This window comes from Pogoniulus pusillus, chromosome 13 (assembly GCF_015220805.1).
Source record: "Pogoniulus pusillus isolate bPogPus1 chromosome 13, bPogPus1.pri, whole genome shotgun sequence".
NCBI lineage: Eukaryota > Metazoa > Chordata > Aves > Piciformes > Lybiidae > Pogoniulus > Pogoniulus pusillus.
Genome location: NC_087276.1, coordinates 7,719,805 through 7,742,452, shown reverse-complemented (window position 1 = coordinate 7,742,452; position 22,648 = coordinate 7,719,805). Strand labels below are relative to the sequence as shown.

At 43.2% G+C, this 22,648-nt stretch overlaps 1 protein-coding gene across 29 annotated transcripts in view; it reads left to right on the top strand.

The window, feature by feature from the left end:
* The window catches only part of DLG1 (discs large MAGUK scaffold protein 1), a 196,023-nt gene that overhangs the window by 48,114 nt on the left and 125,261 nt on the right, over window positions 1–22,648 (top strand). For 24 of the 29 annotated variants that reach the window (XM_064152849.1, XM_064152850.1, XM_064152853.1 and 21 more), the window contains one exon: window positions 21,151–21,315. In XM_064152849.1, coding sequence (XP_064008919.1) covers window positions 21,151–21,315 — 165 coding nt within the window. Of the gene's footprint in view, window positions 1–9,146; window positions 9,393–21,150; window positions 21,316–22,648 lie in introns of those variants that run through there. The other 5 variants (XM_064152871.1, XM_064152877.1, XM_064152864.1 and 2 more) reach the window with 4 other exon arrangements.

Below are 22,648 nucleotides of genomic sequence, written 5' to 3'. Positions count from 1 at the left end.
TCTTCCATGGTCAGCCTATCACAGACTTCCTAGATGTGTTAAATATGTATGAAGTAATGAACTACTTTCTGATGCTGAGGATTTTCTAGTTGAACTGCAGTCTATTTGCAGTACAGACTATTCAGAATACAGTCATCTTTTTTTCTTCCTCATAGACATTTTACCAGTGACACATGCTCAAATCATGCCAGGGGACGTATAGGCTTGATATTAAGAGGAAGTTCTTCACAGAGGGAGTGATTTGCCATTGGAATGGGCTGCCCAGGGAGGTGGTGGAGTCACTGTCCCTGGAGGTGTTCAAAACAGCCTGGATGCGGCACTTAGTGCTATGGTCCAATTGATTGGACAGGGCTGGATGCTAGGTTGGACTGGATGATCTTGGAGGTTTCTTTCAACCTGGTTGATTCTATGATGCTATACAACGAGTTTTCTACAAAGAATTTAGCAGAGAAGGTCAGGCAGGATTCAATCTGCTGAATTTACATCATCTTTTACTGAATCAGAACTGAAGTCTTGCAAAACAATTTCTTTTCAGTTCTTTCCTAGTCTGTTTTGAAGATGTTCTCTGAATTTTAGTGGTTTCATGCTTAAAAAAAAAGAGGAAAAAAAAGTTGGATTTTGGAGTGCACCCTGAGCAAGTTTGATGACAACACCAAGCTGTGTGGTGCAGCAGACACACTGGAGAGAAAGGATGCCATCAAGAGGGACCTGGACAGGCTGGAGAAGTGGGCGCAAGCCAACCTCATGTGGTTCAACAAGGCCAAGTGCAGTGTCCTGCATCTGGGTTGGAGCACAAGTTCAGGCTGGGCAGTGAGTGGCTGGAGAGCAGCCCTGAGGAGAGGAACTTGAGGGTGCTGGTGGATGAGAAGCTCAATATGAGCCAGCAGTGTGCACTTGCAGCCCAGAAAGCCAACCAGAGCCTGGGCTGCATGAGGAGAAGTGTGGCCAGAAGGGCGAGGGAGGTGATTCTCTCCCTTTACTCTGCTCTGCTGAGACCCCACCTGGAGTACTGCATCCAGTTCTGGAGCCCCTAGTACAAGGGAGATGTGGAGATGCTGGAGCATGTCCAGAGAAGGGCCACGAGGATGCTCAGAGGGCTGCAGCAGCTCTGCTATGAGGACAGACTAAAAGAGTTGGGGCTGTTCAGTCTGGAGCAGAGGAGGCTCTGAGGTGACCTTGTGGCCTTCCAGTATCTGAAGGGGGCCTGCAAAAAAGCTGGGGAGGGACTTTTTAGGTTCTCAGAGAGTGACAGGACTAGGGGGAATGGAGCAAAGCTGGAGGTGGAGACACTCAGACTGCATATGAGGAGGAAGTTGTTCAGTGTGAGAGTGGTGAGAACCCAGACTGAGTTGCCCAGGGAGGTGGTTGAGGCCCCATGGCTGGAGGTGTTTAAGGCCAGGCTGGCTGAGGCTGTGGCCAGCCTGCTCTAGGGTAGGATGTCCCTGCCCATGGCTGGGGGGTTGGAACTAGCTGATCCTTGTGGTCCCTTCCAACCCTGACTGATTCAATGTCACAGTAGTCATGCTGGCCAATTCTCTCTAATTCTCTGCATCTTCTTGTGTGGAAACTGAAGATACAAAGGCATGATCCAGCAGTGTCACATTATTGTCCAAACATCAAAAAAGAAATCAGAGATTTCTCTCTGGGCCATTCTAATTCCAAAACTGTTGTTGCTTAGGCAGCTTCCTGCTTGACCTCCCATTGATGGGGGCTTCTCAATGTTTGTTTCTTTGCTTGCTGTCTACTTCCAAGGAACTTGTGAATGCCTGATAACTGTGGAGTCTTCTATTCTGCCAGTCGGTTTGGCTGAGATTTAACCCTTAGTATGAAAACTAGTGAGAAGCAGGGACTGACAGATGAATGATACCATTTCATACCTATGTATGAGATACATAGGACCTTTACCCAGTGGTAGCTGTCAGGAAGGTCTGGTTTTTTGTCAAGCTTTGCCTATGAATGCTCTTTAGTCTGTCAAGCTGTGACTGGATAGATTTAGACTGGATGTTAGGAAAATATTTTTTCCCAGTGAGAGTGGTCAGGCATTGGAATGTGCTGCCCAGGGAGGTGGTGGGGTCACCAACCCTGCATGTGTTTAGAAGTCATTTGGATGTGGTGCTTGGGGAGATGCTTAGGGTGCACCTTGTAGGGGAGGGATATCAGTTGGACTTGGTGATCCTGAGATGCTTTTTCAAACTCAATGTTGCTGTGATTTTGCAGCTCATATTTTGAAGCCTGGTCATTTTTGTGTGTAGAGGACAGTGTTTTCAAACTGAATGTTGCTGTGATTTTGCAGCTCATATTTTGAAGCCTGATCATTTTTGTGTGTAGAGGACAGTGTAACACAGATGCCCCTGGGATCTTTCTCTGACATGGCATTATACATTTTTCTGGGTTTGGAACTGAGGGGAACTCCCAAAAGCAAATCTGTGTAACTGCCTGTAATGATGGTCACTCATTTGGGTGGGGAAAATATTATTGTCTGTGTTTTGGCTTAGCTTACCAAGTGTTAGGAAGGACCTCGTTGGAGTGATGTCCCAGATATGTCTTAAACATAAGAATTTAAGACGTGGAATAAACAGGGAGAAAAATCAGCACCCACTGAAAAGTTCCTATTCACAGGACCTTTTCTGGGCTTAAATGCTATTGCAAGGCAGGTTTAAGGGGAAAAAAAAGGCAACTATTAATCACAATCCTGCTTCCAAAGTCACATTTCACCTTCTGGCTGTAGATAATGGGGCTGGGGTATTCTCCCAGAATTTGTATGCTTCAAGCCTTAGTCAGCTGCATTGACAATATGTTAATTGTCCCAGATTTCCCCCTCCTCCCTTCCCCGCCCCATTGTCAGTGTCAACACAGAAAAGATTCTCTCAAGTTTTTGAGAGTTGTTTGATGTTTGTTTTCAGCATATATGGGTCAGACTGAGTGGGCACAGCAAATGAAGCTGCCCTTCGGAAGGGCAGATGCACACGGGGGTTCTGGAGGCGCAGCAGTGGCTGCTGTTTAATTCCTGCAAACAGGTTTACTTGTCAAGCTCACAAAGAGGTGCTTCCTAGGTATGGATGCCTGTTAAGGATATCCTTTAGAAGGGAAATTTGTAGTTCATAGGATTTTAGTAAATAAATCTGCCACAAAGTAGCATACAAACGAATTTTTGTCCTGGCAGTTGCAGAGCGTGCGTGAACAAGCTGCTCATTTTTTGGCTGCTTTCTCAAAGCTGGCTTGGATGGGCATCTGATACTGCAGGAGGAGCAAGAACTGCAAGGAGATCTTCATGGGTGCTGATGGATGCAGTTTGCACCAGACATGAATTATGAAACTAGTGCTCAAATTTCATTTCCCTTCTAGAAAATGCTTATGAAGTTACTACTCTTGGAGGAAAGAGTTGTTAACAGCCATTACATTAAAGCTCTTTGTTAGTATGAGGTAATCTTAAATGAATATCCAAGCTTATTTACAGAGACTAATTTTGGAATCCTGTGCAGTCTTTCAAGACCACACAGGTGAAGTTCTTGTAGAGCAGAGCATAGAGAAAGTTTTTTAGACTTAAGTAATTCTGATGCTTAAATGCACACAGAATTACTGTGGTTGGCAACATCTTCATTGATGATCTGGACCAGTGGATTAAGTCCATCATCAGTAAGTTTGCAGATGATACCAAGCTAGGAGCAGGTGTGGATCTGTTGGAGGGTAGGAGAGCCTTGTAGAGGGACCTTGACAGGCTGCATGGGTGGGCAGAGGCCAATGGGATGAGATTGAACAAGGCCAAGTGCAGGTTTCTACGCTTTGGCCACAACAACTCCAAGCAGCACTACAGGCTGGGGATAGAGTGGCTGGAAAGCAGCCAGTAGGAAAGGGACCTGGGGATGCTGGTAGATAGTAGCTGAAGATGAGGCAGCAGTGTGCCCAGGTGACCAAGAGAGCCAATGGCATCCTGGCCTGAATTAGGAACAGTGTGGCCAGCAGGACAAGGGAGGTTATTCTGCCCCTGTACTCAACACTGGTCAGGCCACACCTTGAGTCCTGTGTCCAGTTCTGGGATCAATTCAAGAGAGATGTTGAGGTGCTGGAATGTATCCAGAGAAGGGCAATGAAGCTGGTGAGGGGCCTGGAGCACAGCCCTGTGAGGAGAGGCTGAGGGAGCTGGGGTTGTTTAGCCTGGAGAAGAGGAGGCTCAGAGGTGACCTCACTGCTGTCTACAGCTACCTGAAGGGAGGCTGTAGCCAGGTGGGAGTCTGTCTCTTCTGCCAGGCAACCAGCAACAGAACAAGGGGACACAGTCTCAAGTTGTGCCAGGAGAGGTCTAGGCTGGATGTTAGGAGGAAGTTCTTCACAACGAGAGTGATTGGCATTGGAATGGGCTGCTCAAGGAGCTGTCATCCCCTGGAGATGTTCAAGCAAAGCCTGGATGAGGCACTTAGTGCCATGGTCTAGTTGACTGGCTAGGGCTGGGTGCTAGTTTGGACTGGATGATTTTGGAGGTCTCTTCCAACTTGGTTGATTCTGTGAAAAGGCCTTAAAGGTCATCCAGTCCAACCATTATCTAATTCTTCTAGGGCCTTTACTACACCATACCCCTGAGTAAAGCATCTTTTCTTTTTTCCCCAATTTTAATTTCTGTTTTTGGATTGGGTTTTACTAAAGCAGTTCAGGCTTCTGGGGGAGAAAGATTTATCCTCCCACCAGTTTGACAGGTGCCTGCAGCGGTCCTCATTGGATATATTCTGTTTGAATAAAAGCAAAGGTTGGTGTGTATTTTCTTCCCAGTCAGTTTGGCAGTCTGAACAAGTGGCATATATATATCAAGATAGATGTTCACATACTCATTTCATTAAAAGCTTCAAGTCTCTGCCTTGCTGTTTCCTAACTTGTGTTGTGTTGAGGATGTGGGTGGAACACATGGATCGATGAAACCAACACTCTGCCTGTTCAGTCAGGAACGGCTCGCAGGCGCTCAACAGGAGCATTAAGTTTCTGCAAGGATTGTAGTGTGTTTTTTTTTTGGTGCTGCATCACTCTGGTTTATCCAATATTCATACTGCGTGGGGAGGCTTGGAAGTAGAAGCTTTCTTGTTTTATGACACTAACAAAATTAGTCTGGCTCGCTAATTAAAGATCTAATGCTGTTGATATTTGTATTGTGCACATGGGAGCCATGCGTGAGGATGAGTTACTGCCAAGTAAACGTTCAAACAAAAGTTGAAGTTAAGGCAATTAAAATTAAGTGATGTTTACATAAGAATGAAAACAGTTAATGGTATCACTTTTTGGAGTAAATGAATTTTTAGTAAGTTTTGATTTGGTTTCTGTAGATGTACAGGGTTAACCCTCCTGGGGGGGAGTGACCTTGAACCTGATCCCAGGTGGGTCTCAACACTACCAGGTGATTGTGGTTTAGCCCACTGCCCTTTCCTGCCTGAAGAGCCATAAAAGCAGGGGGACTTCCTTTTCTCCCTCTTTCCCCTGCTTTCCTGCTCATCAGAAATCACCATTCCGGTTTTCCTGATGCTCTTGGTCTTTACCACGTGGCCATCATCACCACAAGGTGGATAAAACCCATTGCCATCAAATCTGGTTGTATATTTACATGTTTTGTACCTTGTTTCCCCTTCCCTATGCCTTTGTAACTTCCCTACCTCATATACTTGTTATTTATTGTTAAACTTTTCTTCTAACTTCCAAATCACAGTGAGATTTATTTATTTGGGTCTGCATACCCTTCCTCTCTCTCCATCTAATTCCTTTTCTTTGAGAAAGAAGGGGAAGGGCAACCTATAAAGTGATATTGGTTCTATCAAATATATCTGAGTCTCTGGGAAATTTAAATGAGAACTGAGACAGTAAATAATTCTACTTAAAACTGGCATTTCAATATTTGCATCCTGTCAGGTGGAAACATCCTGTGCAAGAAGAAAATACAAGGTTTTGTTTTTCTGTATTCTGTGCAGTGCTGATGTGTTTTTCACTGACTGTATGGCAGAACTGGATGAACTCTTGGCACTGTGCCTCTCTCCCAGTTGAGAATTGTTTGGTATAATCAGTATGCAAAAGGTGGGCTCTGACTCGAGGAGCTCAAGCTCCTGTGTGATAACCCAAATTACAGATTGATGAATTGGGAAGTAAAGGGTTAAGCAGTTCTGCTGTACTTCCATCAACAGCTTAGTCATTGTGTTGCTTTTTCTCTTTTGAATTCTTAACTCAACCTTCAATTCAAATCAGAGCTGTAGTTAAGTTGGGGTTATGTCTGTTTGGGGCCCCAAAATGGAATGTAGACTATTTGGAGATCTACCTGTTTCTCTGTAGAACAAGGTTAGTATATTCATGTTTCAGAAAACCTTTCCTTCTCAACTGTGTATTTATGAAACTTTTGAGTGTGTTTTGAGGAAGTGAAACCTTTAAATATTGAAGTTTAGTCAGCAAAAGATCTAAGAACACATTTCAATTTTACAAGCTCAAGATCTGCATTTTTAAACTTATGGGCAGTAAAATGGGTAAGAAAAGTTCCATCTTAGTGTAAAGATCAAGACAATTTTGCAGTGTAACCCATTTGCAGCTGCAAATACAGGGCTGCAAGATTTGGATGTTTTATGTGGTCTTCACCAACAATGTAGATGTAATTGCCTGAAGTTACACAGGCTTGCCTTGTTTTTATTGTATCTTACTGATGGAATCTTTTGTGGATGTGTAGAATGTATCTCACTCTTATTGATTCCTCTATGCCTGTGGCACATTAGAGCTTAGATTTTCTGCCTTGTAAAAACCTATTTCTGCAACATCCAAGGGTTGCTTTTGGCTCTTTGACTTCACTTGTCATGAAATTATCATGTGTTTGTGTATTTCAGTGTGAGATTATACTACTACTGTGGTAGTAGAGGTATGGGAGGAAGATGAATTGTTGATCTCTGGTGCATAGAAAAGGTTGTTTTGTGGGGTAGCAGCCTTCTTGTGCTTGGCGAGAGACAGTTACCTGGGACTGTTTTCCTCTGTGCTTTATTCCCTTTTTAATATGCAGTGTTTGGGTGTGCAGCTACTTGTGCTCTGTGCTATTTCAGGAGACTCTGCTGCATCCCCCTGATAGCTGAAGGAAAAAAAAAGAGATTTTTAGGGTCATTCTGTTACACTTAGGGCTACCACTGGATTTCAGTGTTCTTGCAATGAATGCTACTAAGCCCAGCAAAGGCAGTGTATTCTCTTGTTGTTGGCAGTGGTTTTTATTGTCTGTTTCTTTTTCCATGATGATAAAGCAGAGTGCTAAGAGATTTGTATGGTGTTGCTGTAGTTGTATGCAGAAGATGACCTGCTGTGGGAAATGATGTCTAAGGCTATTTGGTGGAAAATTTGTAGGTCATGGCTTAGGGTGGGAAGAAAATTATGCTTATACAGTATGGAAATGCTGTGATCTTTGTTCCTTGGATATTCTACCAAGAAAAGAGATCCTCATGCAAATGAAGTTTATTTTGAGGTTTACTGTGGGCTGAGTTACACATTTTTCTCCAGACATCTTGCCTCAGTTTTGGTTTCACCATTCTGCACATCTATATAAAGATGACTGTCTCAGTGTAATTCATGAAGTTACTCATTTCCGAGCCGGTGAAGTGTGGATGCCACTTTTACACTATGTGAAACTTTCTACCTCAAGGGGTGCTTGTCAGGTAAACCAAACGAAGTAAAACATAGATGACAGAAGGCTGGGACAGGAGTAAACTTAGGTGAGCAGTCACGTCCTGAAGAGAAGGGGTCCAACAGGACTTCTCTGGAGGGCTTCAGTGCTTTTTCACAATACCATTCAGTAGAATTAAAAATAGAAGCGATGGCTAACATAATTTCACTGAAGCTTCTTGCAGAGTTATTAGCTTATGGTACAAGAACAGAGAAATCACAGAGGATGTGTTTTTGATCAAATTCGGTAAGGCAGTTTGTTAAAATATATAAAGGCATTAAAATCTTGGAGAGATTGGAGGAAATGAAGTTGAAATCCTTATCTGAGCTTGGTCAAATGACCCACCCCAAAAAAAGAAACTGAAAGCAGTTTTGTGTCTTAGACTTATCTAAGTGCCCCCCCACCCCATCCCTGAAGGTGTTTAAGGCCAAGCTGGCTGAGGCTGTGGGCAGCCTGCTCTAGGGTAGGGTGTCCCTGCCCATGGCAGGGCGGTTGGAACTAGATGATCCTTGTGGTCCCTTCCAACCCTGACTGGTTGTATGATTCTGTGACTTGTTACCACACCACAAAGAACAGCAAACCTTACAGACTGTAACCATATTTACTGCAATTCCAAGAAAAAAAAGCTATTTTTTTCCTCTGCCAAATGTTTTAAGTGTCCATATATGCAGTTGCTTTAAATGCTTGAGAGCTCCTCGTGAGCAAATGGGTCCAATTTATTGACAGTTTCCTAGAGATAAGTGCAGGTTAAAATAACAGCTTCTGATTTCACTGTGTTGAAACTGGAGAATATTCCTGTGTTTCTGTAGCTGCTGCTTTCGGTAGAACATGAGGGATTTTACCCTGCAGTTTAAAGAACGTGTTTGTTTTTTTCCCTGGAAGCATGTGTCCAATAACCTTTGCATTTTGAACGTTTGAAAATGAGGATTAAATATCCCCCAGCCATTCATTTTGTGGTCTGCTGACACTTCCTTGCAAAAGCCGGTGGAAACTGCAGATCAGCAAATTCCCTGCTGTTAAGCTTACAACTTCCCTGCTTTATAATTACGCCCAGCTGATTCTCCAGTGGGTTTTCACATGCTCATTGGTGCAGTGCGAAAGCACCTTGCAGGAAGTGTTGGCTTTATCTCCATCGGGCCGTGTAATGAGTCCCTTGCTGCAACATCTTGCCCCTCCCCTAAGCAACCAGCATACACCGAGCATAGTGGCTCTGCTGGAGTTGCTTCTGTTTTCATGGAGGAGATCGCAGACCTTGCACTGCAGCAGGTGAAGCTGCCTTGGTGGATCTAACCCTGGGTTCTGGCTGAGAGGAGATCTGAGTATTGCTTGGGGCTGCGAGAGAGTTGTCACCCGAAGCTGCCGCTAACGTATTTCATTTTAAAACTGACTTGGGAATTCTAAAGATGGACACAGGCTTTTTTCTTTGCCTTTTTTAAGACCTGGTTTCTAACGTCAAGTAAAGTATTTTTTTTTTCTCCTTATCCTGAAGGATTCAACCCATTTCTATAAAGGCTTCTTTTGGAACGCTATGGACCTAGGTTAAATGTCAAAGACAGGCAGCAAGCAGCGCTTACAGAGGCATTTTTCTGCAATCTCAATCACGGATCGATTCAAGTGCACAGGGGCCGAAAAAATGTCTCCTAGCATAAAAAACTTGGATTGCTTTTCTCCGATGCTATGCCACTGTAAAGTAGCCTGTACCAACAACACAATATCTTTAATGTTTGGATGTAAGGTGGGTCTATAAAAGGACTTTTCCTGGAAATGTAAGCTGCGTTTAATGAGTGATTGCCATTGTGTCTAATGTAACTGTACTTGGAATTTCTGATTCAATAAGTGTGTGTTTTGTTCCGTGCCTTACTCTGTGATCAGAGCTCTTGGGTGATTGTGACAGAAACAATCAATTATCATGCCTGCTGCTTAAAGATCCCTTGGAAAAAAAACCTTTTGAATTGACTGAGTCCTGCGTGCAGAATGTCGTCATTCTCCATTAATCAGCATTAATCATCATGTAATCAGTTTATTGCACTTGGCTTTCATTTTCTTCAGCTGTAGAGAGTTAAACACACAGGAGATTTGCACTGAGATGCAGGGCTGGAAATGCCTCCTGACATCATATTGATGGAAGCAATTGTTAGTGGCAGGTTTGGGTTTAACAGTGCCCTCAGGCATTTAGTCGTTTTAGGACTGCATCTACGGTTTAGATTTCAGAGTAATAAAACATATATAAATTGGGAATCTTGAGAATAAGAAACAGAACGTGTTTGGTGGTGGTGTTCAAGTGAAAGTAACAAGATGTGAGTGGTATGGTGAGAACACCAAGTACTGGAAAGCCTCTTCAAAATTAAAGGGGATGTGTGTGTGAAGTTACTTTTGTGGCAGATGGTGAAATCTTTCTCTTCAAAACTTATTTTACATATTTGCTGTCTCTAAGTCACAGTGCTCCTTATTTTTAACAAAAAGGAATGAAACCAGGCTTTATTGTGTCAATTTGGAGCAGGGCTGTGCGTGTGCACGTCTGTGCCTGCGTGTGTGTGTGTGCACGTCTGTGCCTGCATGTGTGTGTGCACATCTGTGCCTGCATGTGTGTGTCATGCAGTTTTGGGTAGATACATCACAAAACGTTGATGGTGAATGTCACTTAGGTTGGGAGGGAGGAGTCGAAAATTTTATGGCTCTTTTGATGGTGTAAATGACATATTGTGAAACTTGGGAAACTTGAGTGCTTTATTTCCAGGAGAAAATTTGCTGCTTTTTTGGATCTGTTTGTTTTTCATGTGCCCGAAGCGTTTTCCAGTTGAAGATACATTTAAATGCACAGCTGGAATTTGGAATCTGTTTGCTGGAAAACGATGATTTCTTTCCTTTTGTGGAACTTGACATCTTGTATATATAGAATAAAAGATCTTCTCAGCTTAACAAACGTAAGGAGAAAGCCATGGAAGGAAAACCTCTCTCTCCGTTTTTAATTTTTGCCAGTCGAACTGCAGAGCAGAGATGCTGTTCACTTTAAGACCAAACTAAAAATAATCCAGCCAACATCCAGAAGCCACTTTAGGCATTTTGTGCCGTTGCTGAGTGATGGCGGCATTTGCTACTGTACTCGCGCCTCAGCGCCTCTTTTTGTCTCTCTCAATGCATCTCTGCCCTCATACCTTGCTCCCAGTCACAGCTCCTTGGTCTGAGGAAGCCTGCCAGCCGCAGGGAGGTGGCAGCAGGCACGGGGAGCACATGGTGCCCGCCTGCCAGAGGACGCTCTGCTGGGGACAAAGGACATGGAGGCCAAGGCTGGGGGCAGCCCACCCCCAGCAGCATGCCCTGCGGCAGGTCGGCCACTGCTGGCAGCACCTTGCCCCTGGCTGGAGGAGAGATTTAAGTTTAAGCCCCTGTGCTCAGCGCTGGTCAGACCACACCTTGAGTCCTGTGTCCAGTTCTGGGCTCCTCAACTCAAGAGAGATGTTGAGGTGCTGGAATGTGTCCAGAGAAGGGCAACAAAGCTGGTGAGGGGCCTGGAGCACAGCCCTGTGAGGAGAGGCTGAGGGAGCTGGGGGTGTGCAGCCTGCAGCAGAGGAGGCTCAGGGCAGAGCTCATTGCTGCCTACAACTACCTGAAGGGAGGTTGTAGCCAGGTGGGCGTTGGTCTCTTCTCCCAGGCAACCAGCACCAGAACAAGGGGACAGAGTCTCAAGTTGTGCCAGGAGAGGTCTAGGCTGGATGTTAGGAAAAAGTGCTTTACAGAGAGAGTGATTGGCATTGGAATGGGCTGCCCTGGGAGGTGGTGGAGGCACCGTCCCTGGAGGTGTTCAAGAAAAGCCTGGCTGAGGCATTTAGTGCTATGGTCTAAATGACTGGATAGGGCTGGGTGCTAGGTTGGCCTGGATAATCTTGGAGGTCTCTTCCAACCTGGTTGATTCTATGATTCTAAATAGTTGTGGCCTGCAGAGGTTCTGTACCAGGTACTTGTTTTTTTCCAGGGCAAGTCGCAGGGTTACCCTAAAGGCAAAACACTCTTGGTCCTCTGAGAAGGTGGCTGTTGAATACTGGAAGAGCCAATAGTTAAAGGGTAATGTGAGACACTAATGCAGGGTGGCCTGCTCAGTCCTTTACATAGAAACCCATTTTGTCTCACACAAGTAATCCTGTGAAAATAGAGAGCTTTCTGTTTTCCTCCACTGCTTTTTGACCACTTATGAAAATAACATTCACCATGGGATTCTTCTTTCTTGGGTCTTTTTGTTTTTCCTTGGCTTTCCAGAACAAGTGACCTTCTTCACTGTGAGTATTCCTGGTGGTTTTATAACTGTATATCACAGTATCACAGTATCATCAGGGCTGGAAGAGACCTCACAGATCATCAAGTCCAACCCTTTACCACAGAGCTCAAGGCTAGACCATGGCACCAAGTGCCACGTCCAATCCTGCCTTGAACAGCTCCAGGGACGGCGACTCCACCACCTCCCCGGGCAGCCCATTCCAGTGTCCAATGACTCTCTCAGTGAAGAACTTTCTCCTCACCTTGAGCCTAAATTTCCCCTGGCGCAGGCTGAGGCTGTGTCCTCTTGTTCTGGTGCTGGCCACCTGAGAGAAGAGAGCAACCTACTCCTTCAGGTAGTTGTAGACAGCAATAAGGTCTTCCCCGAGCCTCCTCTTCTCCAGGCTAACCAATCCCAGCTCCCTCAGCCTCTCCTCGTAGGGCTGTGTGTACACAGATTGTAAATGGTTTCTGGGTATACATTACATAAATAATTACATTTAAGCCTAGCTGTGCATTTTGGCATAGGATAGAGCACTGCAACCTAAATAAATGTGTTCTTAAGCAGTTTTACTCAAGATGGGTTGGAGCTAGATGATCTTTGAGGTCACTTCCAACCTAAACCATTTTATCATTCTATACAGTGTCAAAATGAAACTTCCCAAAGGAGGTGAAATGACTTCTGGTTTTGGTTTAGCCCAAGGTACTGATGGAAAACTCAGCGTTTTCCCTTGAGAATGAAGCAGTTAGTTACTCAAAGCACAAAACTTCTGTTTGAAAACAACAAACCCAAAGGTGAAAAGAAATTTCAGGTCAGGGTTGTTTTTGTAAGTCATTATGTTGAGACCTAAATGGAACACAATTCTGGATGTCCTATTGCATGATCAGCAAAGAAGTTCTGAAAGCACAGAAACATATGCCCTGTTTCAATTACTCAAGTTCCTTTTGTTAGCCTTACTTTTGTTAGCCACAGGCTTTCAGCCTTTCAGCGTGAATTGCTGTGTGCTTGCAAAGAAACATTGTTTGGCTTTCCTGATCTCCCCGGTAGGAATTTTTACAAGTGAGAACTTTCCATTTTCCCTCGGTTCTGCAGTGTTGGAGCACACCTTTTGTGTGTGTGAGAGAGATTTCCCTCTGTGAGAGAGTCACTGTTGTTTTCCTAAGGACTAGTTTCTGATTCTGCACCTCCACTAGACTACAGGGAAGGCTTATACAAAATGCTTTAGCATCTTAGTATATAACTCATTTTAGGTTAGCTTTTGTTTTAGCAAGGCTATGCAAAATTTGGTTGCATTATTGGTTTTGTGGTTAGAATTGTTGGAGCTTATTTTCTGCTGTATTTTATCTGGATGTTAGACTTGTGGATGTTTGGGTTCGAGGAGACAAACCCTATGAGGAGAGGCTGAGGGAGCTGGAGTTGTTTAGCTTAGAGAAGAGGAGGCTCAGGGGTGACCTCATTGCTGTCTACAACTACCTGAATGGAGGTTGTAGTCAGGTGGGGCTTAGTCTCTTCTCCTAGACAACCACCTATAGAACCAGGGGACACAGTCTCAAGTTGTGCCAGGGGAGGTCTAGGCTGGATGTTAGGAGGAAATTCTTCACAGAGAGAGTGATTGGCATTGGAATGGGCTGCCCAGGGAGGTGGTGGAGGCACTGTCCCTGGAGGTGTTGAAGCAAAGCCTGGATGAGGCACTTAGTGCCATGGTCTAGTTGGCTGGATGGATAGGGCTGGGTGCTAGGTTGGGCTGGCTGATCTTGGAGGTCTCTTCCAACCTGGTTGATTCTATGATTCTATGACATACTGCATCCTAGTCCTTTTATGCAAGAGTGGAGATGTGGGATGCCAAAGAGGCATCCAGTTGCTGGAATGATCTTTGGAAATGTCCTTTCAGATTTAGTTTAACTTGTGAAGTGGAGCCATGACTGAACAAGGACAAGTGTCTGAACTCGAGTCCTTAGGTGTCTAAAGCCAGGAGGTTTTATCGTGTTGCCTGTTGATACTCTATTAAAGAACGGCTGACCCTGTGAGCTTCTATGTATCAAATTCAAAGGCTTAGATTTACTTATTAAATTCTCACTTAGGTTTAACCTCTTTCCAAACATGGGATGGACTTGCACAGTAAAAATTCAAGCTTAGCCAGGGACTGACTGACAAGTCAGACCACCTGTTTTCAGGGGTTTTGTAGCTTTTGGTTGTTGGAGGCATGCAGTAACTTGGGCCTTGTGTTTCTATGTGGGTGGGAAGGTTGAAAATCTGAAGAAGGGAAGTGGGTTTTAGAAGGTCAATTTATGAACTACCAGAATGTGTTTTTTAGCATACTTTCATTCTTACAGTAAAGCTGTTTTAGTTGTTTTATTTCTTTGTGGGTAGAGAAGATGCAACACATCTGGGTTTGTTGCGGTGGATTGATGTGCATGTCTCATGTGGGTTGGACTTCATTTTGTCATGAAATGATCTGGTAGTTAAGGATGACCTTGCATAATTAATTATCTGTCTGTGACCATGGTTATCAGTATGGCTTGAGTCTCTGGACTAACAATGTTGCATGCTGCTATGGATATGGGTCACCAGTTCCAAGCATGGGATTCAAGTGTCCCTTCAATGATTTCCTTTCATTTCTGTTTCAGTAAGATAGCTCCTTAGGGGAGCATGGAATAAAGTAAACTCACAACTGAACTGCCTCTAGAAGGTAATTAGGTATGAATCTGAAATACCTTATTTATGAAGATGTTAAAATACCTTCTTTTTAAAAGATGAGACCTTAGGCAGACTAAAGCAAACCTCTTTTGAGAGTTCCCTAAAGCTTTTCTGTGAAGAGGTGATCTGTGTTCTGGAAAATGGTGCTAGAAAATGTCTATAAAATCCTTGTTTTTTCTGTACATTGCTGCAGATGCTTTGTTCATCTTTGTTGTTTTTCCTAACTCGGTTAGGCCTGAGAATTGGAGCAGGGATGCTGTGGGCCTGAACAATTAACACAATGATTTCACTGTGGTGAATTTTGACTGTCTTCTTGTCTCGTGTAAATGAGCAGTGGTTTATTAAATAAAGTAAAGGAGTTTTGCTGTAGCTTGCACTGGTATGTACTAGTTTGAGCCTAGCTAAAATGTTTTGGTGAGAAGAATTAGATTACAGGCTGTGAAAAGGAAACAGTGGTGATATCTACTTCACTCATAGGCTTGCTGAGATGTATAAGAATAAGAACATAAATACAGATAACAGAGTCTCTCTCTCTGGGGCAGCATGAACTTCTCTCTAACCTAACCTGCCATCTGTGTGACTAATCCTTCTGCTTCCTAGCCCCCCTGGCTGATGCTCAAAACTCACTTTGAAAGTAAGGCAAAGTCTGGAGTAAGGTAGAGGGGAAGGAAGAAGGTGGAAGGGGGATTGGGAGCCCCTTCTGGGCACTCTGGTTTCTGGGAGGGCTGTTGTGCTTCTGTATTACTTTTAAACTTGTGTATTTCTGTATGTAGCTGTGTATATTGTCAGTATCTGCTTGTCTGTTGTGCTAAGCTGTAAATATAAAGCTTCATTCAATTTCCAGATCGATTGAGCCTAGTCTGGGTGATTTTCACAAGTGCTCACTCAAACCATCACACAGTGGATAATACAGCTCTTAGTTCTGGCCAGACTTCTAAACTCATCCAAAGTATAATTTAGCTTGAGGAAGTCTTTAATATGTTACATTAGAAGGTAAATGTTTTAAATTCATAGTGACATACCTGTATACTTGCAACTGAATTCTTTGGGCCAGTACCTCTGTCCAGAATTGTGTGTTAAATGTTTAGCACTTGGTTGCTTTGGAGTTTAAATTATCCTTACAAATTATATAGCAACCTGTAAAGCTTCTTAAAAATAGTTCAGTTGCTTGACTGCTACTTAATTGGGTGCTGGGGAACTTGTGCAGCTGAGCATGCCTGTCTGCAAGTTTAGAGCTGCTTTGCCACACCTACCATTTTTCTTTCCTTTGATCTTACTTGCTTATTGCTTGGCTGCCTCTGATGAACTAGGGTGTCATTGGAGCCTGGAATTGGTTGTGAGACTGGATTCTCTTGCTTGTGAGCAGAGTGATGGTCTTCTGCTAACCACTGTGGGATAAGTTGGTCTCACTCTCAGTGTGCTTTTCTCCTTGTTATGCTGGCACTGCTGCTCACCTTGCTGTGAAACACTCTAGGGAATTAAAATTTAATATTGCTGGAAGAGGGAATAAACATTCTGCAGGATCAGCTCGCTGAGCTTGCTCACCATCTGAAGTCAGATGTGTTCTAGCGGCAAGGTGCAGGGAGATGTAGTTGTACAGCTCAACCGGGAGTGATTGAATGGGTGCTGCTTCTTTGGGCAGTAGCTGCCCTCTGAGCAATACTGTATTGTAAATGCAATCTGTAGACCCCCATGGAGGGTAACTTGTATGGGATTTGGCTTTTCAGTAGAATTACCTTGACGTGACTGAAATAGTTGAGTGAATTCCTGTCCAAAGGATGACAGCTCCTTGGAGAGGAAAGGAAGGGGCAATGTTAAATGGTGGCTGCTTGACCAGGCCAGACCACTCAAATGTGTGATTGCAGTTGGGAGGCAGAGGGTATTTCAGTGATACTCCACAGTGCAGTACAAACCTCTTCCACTTCTCTAGAGAACTAGCTGTTCTGTGCTACAGTAATTGGCATTACTTGGAGCACTTGGCTTGACAGTGATTTCCTCTCTGGAGACTTTCAATACCTGTGTGGATGCATTCCTCTGTGACATAGGCTAGGTCAGGGGTCCTCAAACTGTTTAAACAGGGGGCTGGTCACTGTCCCTCATACACTGCCAGGGGCCAGACTATAGTTTGTGAGGGACTGGACTATAGTTTGGTTCCAGCCCAGTAGTGTTGGGGGCCAGACTATGGTTTGGTTCCAGCCCAGTAGTGTTGGGGACCAGATTATAGTTTGGCTCCAGCCCAGTAGTGTTGGGGACCAGATTATAGTTTGGTTCCAGCCCAGCAGTGTTGGGGGACAGACTATAGTTTGGTTCCAGCCCAGTAGTGTTGGGGACCAGATTATAGTTTGGCTCCAGCCCAGTAGTGTTGAGGACCAGACTATAGTTTGGTTCCAGCCCAGTAGTGTTGGGGGACAGACTATAGTTTGGTTCCAGCCCAGTAGTGTTGGGGGACAGACTATAGTTTGGTTCCAGCCCAGTAGTGTTGGGGACCAGTCTATAGTTTGGTTCCAGCCCAGTAGTGTTGGGGGCCAGACTATAGTTTGGTTCCAGCCCAGTAGTGTTGGGGACCAGACTATAGTTTGGTTCCAGCCCAGTAATGTTGGGGGCCAGACTATAGTTTGGTTCCAGCCCAGCAGTGTTGGGGACCAGATTATAGTTTGGTTCCAGCCCAGTCCTGGTGGGTGCTTGGGGTCTGTGGCAGGAAGTGGCTGCTTGGTTCCCCCCCAACCCCTGGCGGCGTGGGGGGTTCTGTAAATACTGGTGGGCCAGATTGAGGACCCTGGGGGGCTGTATCCGGCCCAGGGGCCGTAGTTTAAGGACCCCTGGGCTAGGTGATAAGGTCCTGCTCTGGCAGGGGGGTTGGACTCAACGATTTCCAGAGGTCACTTCCAATCCCTGACATCCTGTGATGTCTATGAAGGGCAAGAGTAACATGGCACCTTACAGAATAAGAAGTATTCGACCTTCTGTGTTTTCGTGTTCTTGCCTTCTATTCGTGCTTTGAAGCAACATCAAGTAAGTAGTTAAGTTAGTGCATTTTAAACATGAATTCTGGCTTTTGGGGGTTTTTATTGTAGTTTCAAGTTGGAAGTTATTTTGCAAATAATAGTGAAGTCAAACTTGAGTGTCACATCAAAATCCAATTAGTAGCTCACATTTAACATGGGTTTTGTGAGAGGCTTATAGCCCCTATGAGTGTCTCTTACAGGAAAGAATCTTTCACTGCATCTTCCTATTTTTCCTCTATTACTGACATACTGATCTATTAAAACTTCACATGAACTATGTTATGAGCACTGTAGTGTAAGCAGATGTTTCTTAGTGAAGTCTAGAACCTGTTTAGGCTGTAGGCACATACAAATACCTGTTTTTAATAGATGTCTTGTGTCAGGAAGAACGTAATCGAAGTAGTTCTGTGCTTTACCCAAAGGGATTGATTGGTATGTAAAGGAAGTTTGATGGACCTGTGACTGTTCTAATAATACATAATTTTTCTTAAGACTGAAAGGATCCACTTCAAGCTCTCCATAGAGTCTTGTCTGATGACTGGGGCACTTAATCCGCTTTCAGATCCTATTTTCTTAATGTTTTATAGTGAAATAGAGGCTTGAGATCTGGCAGGGACATTTTGCATTGTAAGTCCAGCCAAATACTGCCTTCACTGTCAGAGCAGGTTCCTTTAAGCAGCAGAATTCCTGCTTTTCTGACTTTGCAAGACAATTTTTTTGTGGTTCTTGAAGTGCTAATGTATATTTTCTTTCATTTCCCACGTGACTTTTTTTATGCTGTGCTAATATTCACTGTTGTTTTCAGCCAACATTGTGCTTCAATTGATAATTCTTCCCTGTTTCCTATGTTTAACATGGCTGCTCTAGAGGGTTAATGCCAGCTCCTTTCAAGGTTTTGTTTTGATAAGTTAAAAACAAGTCAATGTCAGAAAACAGATGAATGGCAGGAGTCTGAGGCTGCTGAGCAGTCTAGCATCTCACTGCTGCAGGGAAAGGGAAGAAGAACTGTTACCTTCTGCTAGTAGTGACTTGTTAAGTTGGCTTGGTCAGCTCTGCTGAGGGTCTCAAAAATAGGTTTTTTTTGAGTAACCACCTCTGTATTTCACAACCAACAGCATTTACCATCTTTCCTTTGCTATACAATTAAGGGGAAGCTATGGAAGTGTTTGAAAGTTAGTTGAAATAAGAGAAGTCTTAATGTTCCTACTTTTCTCATTGGAATGATTTCCTTTGCTTTGGGCTTCTCTGCTAATCATTGGTTTTAGAGAGAAAACATACTTGTGTTGCTTCTACTTCATAAATTCTAATACCTCCCATATGGTAGAACTTGGTCTTGTGTAGTCTCAACAATGAAGGGTTGCATTGAGAAGAGTTGATAAAGCTTTTGAGCTCTTTTAATTCTATTTTTTGAGTACAAAAGTAAATCAGGGTTATAACTTCAAAGATCTCTGATATCTTACTGGCTAAAAAAAGTGTGCATCTTTAATGTATTTTACATCTGGTTGGGTAAGGTCTTGTCTCTACTTTGAGGGGGTTCAAGGATGGGATGGGTATAGTAGTGTCCTAGGGCAGACTGGCTGGTAAAATGGGCAATGGGTGACAGAAACATAAAGCCACAGGTTGTTCATTCTAAGTTAGTAAGAGAACTTGGTTAATCTTCCAAGATGCCTTAGTGCTGTCTGAATAGCATGGCACAGAAAAGAACAAGCAGATCCTTCTTTCAGCACAAGTCAGTTATGTGACTTCAGTTGCCCCACTAAGCCAGTTCTTTACTGGCAGAACACTGTAATATTCCTGTATGATGAGTCTGCAGAAGAGCAAATAGGTGATTCAATGCTGGATTATCCCTGCAAAGGAGGGGAGAAAGTGAGCAGTTTTCTGCTGATTTGAGATTCTCTGCTGTGAGAGCTGAAGACAGGGAGGAGGGTATGGTGTCCTTCTTGGGCTTTGTGAGATAAGGAAGAGCATCATATCCTCCTTACTGGGAGTTTAGCTGTTCTGTTTGACCACGCCTAGCAGTTGGTTTGGCTAGACAAAAAAATAAGTCTTCTTGTAAGACAAGCACACAGAATTGGCTTAACAGGAAATGAATGAGTTAAGCATTACATTGCAGTTTCTTGGTAGTTAATCCTGTGTAGACTTTATCACTTCATAACATGCAGGACTTCTCTGTTCAGAGCCAGGATCTTTGTGGTGTCCTGAAATTCTGCTTGCTTGTAGCACAAGAGGGTTCATTACCATACACTGTTTATCAGGTACTCCCATGATGTAGTGTTCATGTGCTTAGGGGGAAATGGGTTGCTCTCAGAGATCTACTGGATTATGATGTGGGAATATCCAGAAAATGACTTAAACTGTAGTACATGGCTCTTAGTATTCTGTTAAAATGTCTTCAGTAATAGGAATAGCTTTGTCCAGGTTTAAAGCAGCTACATATTTAGAAGGTTTTTCACTGCCTTCAATGTTTTGGTGTGCTTTGCCTGTGAAGTAATAACAACTATGTATGTACTCTGGACTACAGCAGTAGTATGTGGAAGTGAATGAAGCTGAAAAATGTTGAGATATATCTGATGGACAGAGTAAACTCAGCTGAAAAAGAATTACTGCAGCTTTTAGCTTTAGTTCTGATTATCAATGAAATGCATGAACTACCTGAGGTGCTTAAGAATTGTCTGAGACTACAAAGGTGAAACTAGGGTGAAGCTTGGATTGGAGTAGGTTTTTAATCTGAGTTCATGTTAGCTCTGGACTTTAAAGGTGCTGAATCACTTGTTAGCTCTGCAATCCAGAGAAAGGGTGGCTATTATATGTGCTTTTAATTTCATTAGTACCTTTTAGCAAGGATCTGCAAGTGTGGATACAGCACAGTCTGACTGGAGTGTATCTTTGGTGGACAAGTAGTAGGTTCTGGGTAGGTTGATTTGTTTTTAATTGAATGCCAATTAATCAGATTAATGGTTTGTGTTTCTATTTGAAGACTTGGGGAAGCTGAATCTGTCTAGTAGCAGATCCATATTTTATTGTTTTGTAGTGAAGTTAATGATAGTGAATTGCTATATTGATAACTCAGTATAAAAGCTGGAACTCCATAACTGATAAAAATTCCCACTTTAGACAGATGTGCCAAATGTGAAGTGCTGAGAAGAGTTTTTGAGGCTTACAGTTACAAGGTGATGAATCCAACTGGTAGTGGGGATGTCTGCTGTTAGTGAATGTAGTGTTGGTGGGAAAAGAGTTAGTGAAGGGAAAAGTTCTTTGGAGAACTGTTTGAGGACAGATTACTGTATTGCAGACAGGCAAAAGAAAATTAGGTAGCTTCATGGCAGTAGTTCTAAGGGAGATTAAAAAGGTTGGAATGTTCTTTAGGTAGGAATAGTCATTAGATGGAAAATACTAATTGCAACTTTTGCTTCTAGGTTTTACTACCTTGAATTCAGCAGGGTCAGGAAAATAAATATTGCTCTCTGACCTAAGCTTTCTGGACTATTTTTTCAGGTTTCTATGGTGGCCTAATGTTTTTCTCTGATTGTTCTCCTCAGAAATACCGCTACCAGGATGAAGATACACCTCCACAGGAGCACAGCTCACCACACATTAGCAATGAGGTGACGGGTCCAGAGCTGGTTCATGTATCAGAGAAGAACCTGTCACAGATTGAAAATGTCCATGGATTTGTTTCCCATTCTCATATTTCACCAGTCAAGGTAGGCATTTTCCAAGTTACTGTTGGAGCAAACTGTTCTGGTATATTCCCCAGGGATGTAATTCTGTGGAGGGCAAAATATGCATGCTGTAAATCTGCCTCTGTGTTTGTCAGTGGAACTGCTTATGTGTAAAATTCACTTTATGGATGATAAGGTACTGATGTAGTTCCACATAATCTGGGTGAATATGAATGATGATATAAGGCCCAGATGACTAATGTTAGGTGACCTATGGTCTGAGGGGCACTGCAGTTAACTGTTGTCTGCATTTTGGGTTTTCTGTCAGCATCGTGTGGAATCAGTTCTGAGTTAGCTTCTCAGTTAAAGTATTTATTAGACACCATATGGAAAATGGTGTAAGTCGTGTACAATATATGTGTCTCTGGAGTGCTTTGGGTTTTTTGCTACTCTCAAGACAGCTCCAGCAAATTCCAGAAAAGGTCTGAAAATCAGGAGTGGCAACTGAGCAGGAGGTTGTAGCAGGCAGTTGTATTTAGTGGCTTAGTGGGGAGACATAGCTTAATTTTCTGAATAGCATAATGTGCATAGGTGCTATTTTCCTCTAACACCTCTGAGTCTTGGTGGTGGTTTATAGGATAAAGGTGGAGAAATAGTTGATATGGGTTGAGTATTTGGGCTTTAGAATGGTGAGATCAGCTTATGCTGTGGTAGGCTTATAGCTTGGAGTGAACCAGAGGTGTGTGACAGTGACTGAATTTGACAGTGTACTGTAACAAGTGCTGCTGTATTTTAATAAGAAAGATGTTTTGAACCTGGTTTGGTCTTCATGTTTGTCTTCTGTTATAAAGAGACATCTATTGGAATTTATCAGCTCTATAGAATGGACTTGTAAGGATTCTTTAGAGGAAGCCTCTCTAGTGGGCAGGAGTGTTTTGTAATTGTGTTCCAGCCTTTCTAAGGTTTTTAACGTGTGTGTGTTGGTATTGAACACGATTATTTCTGGGGATGAACTCTCTTTATGTTTCCATAGTCTTTGAGAGCTACAAAAGCTGAATTATTTAAGCTGTAATGAATAACCTTTTTGAAGCAGGCTACATGAAGCTCTGAAGAGCTTTCTAAGAATGCTAAGATAACAAACCTTTCATTTTGAAAATGGCTAGGACCTCAGTCTTCTGTTGCTTGTGGCAGTAGACATAGAGAAACATACTTTCATGTCTAATTCCCCAAAGTTATTGATATTCACAAAGTAATACAACACATTTTATGTGCAACTGTTAGAGATAATAATAGTAATAAAAATACTCTGCTTCTGAGAATCACAGGTCAACTCTCTGTATTCTCAAGCTTTTCTTGGTTGGCCATGTAATTCAGA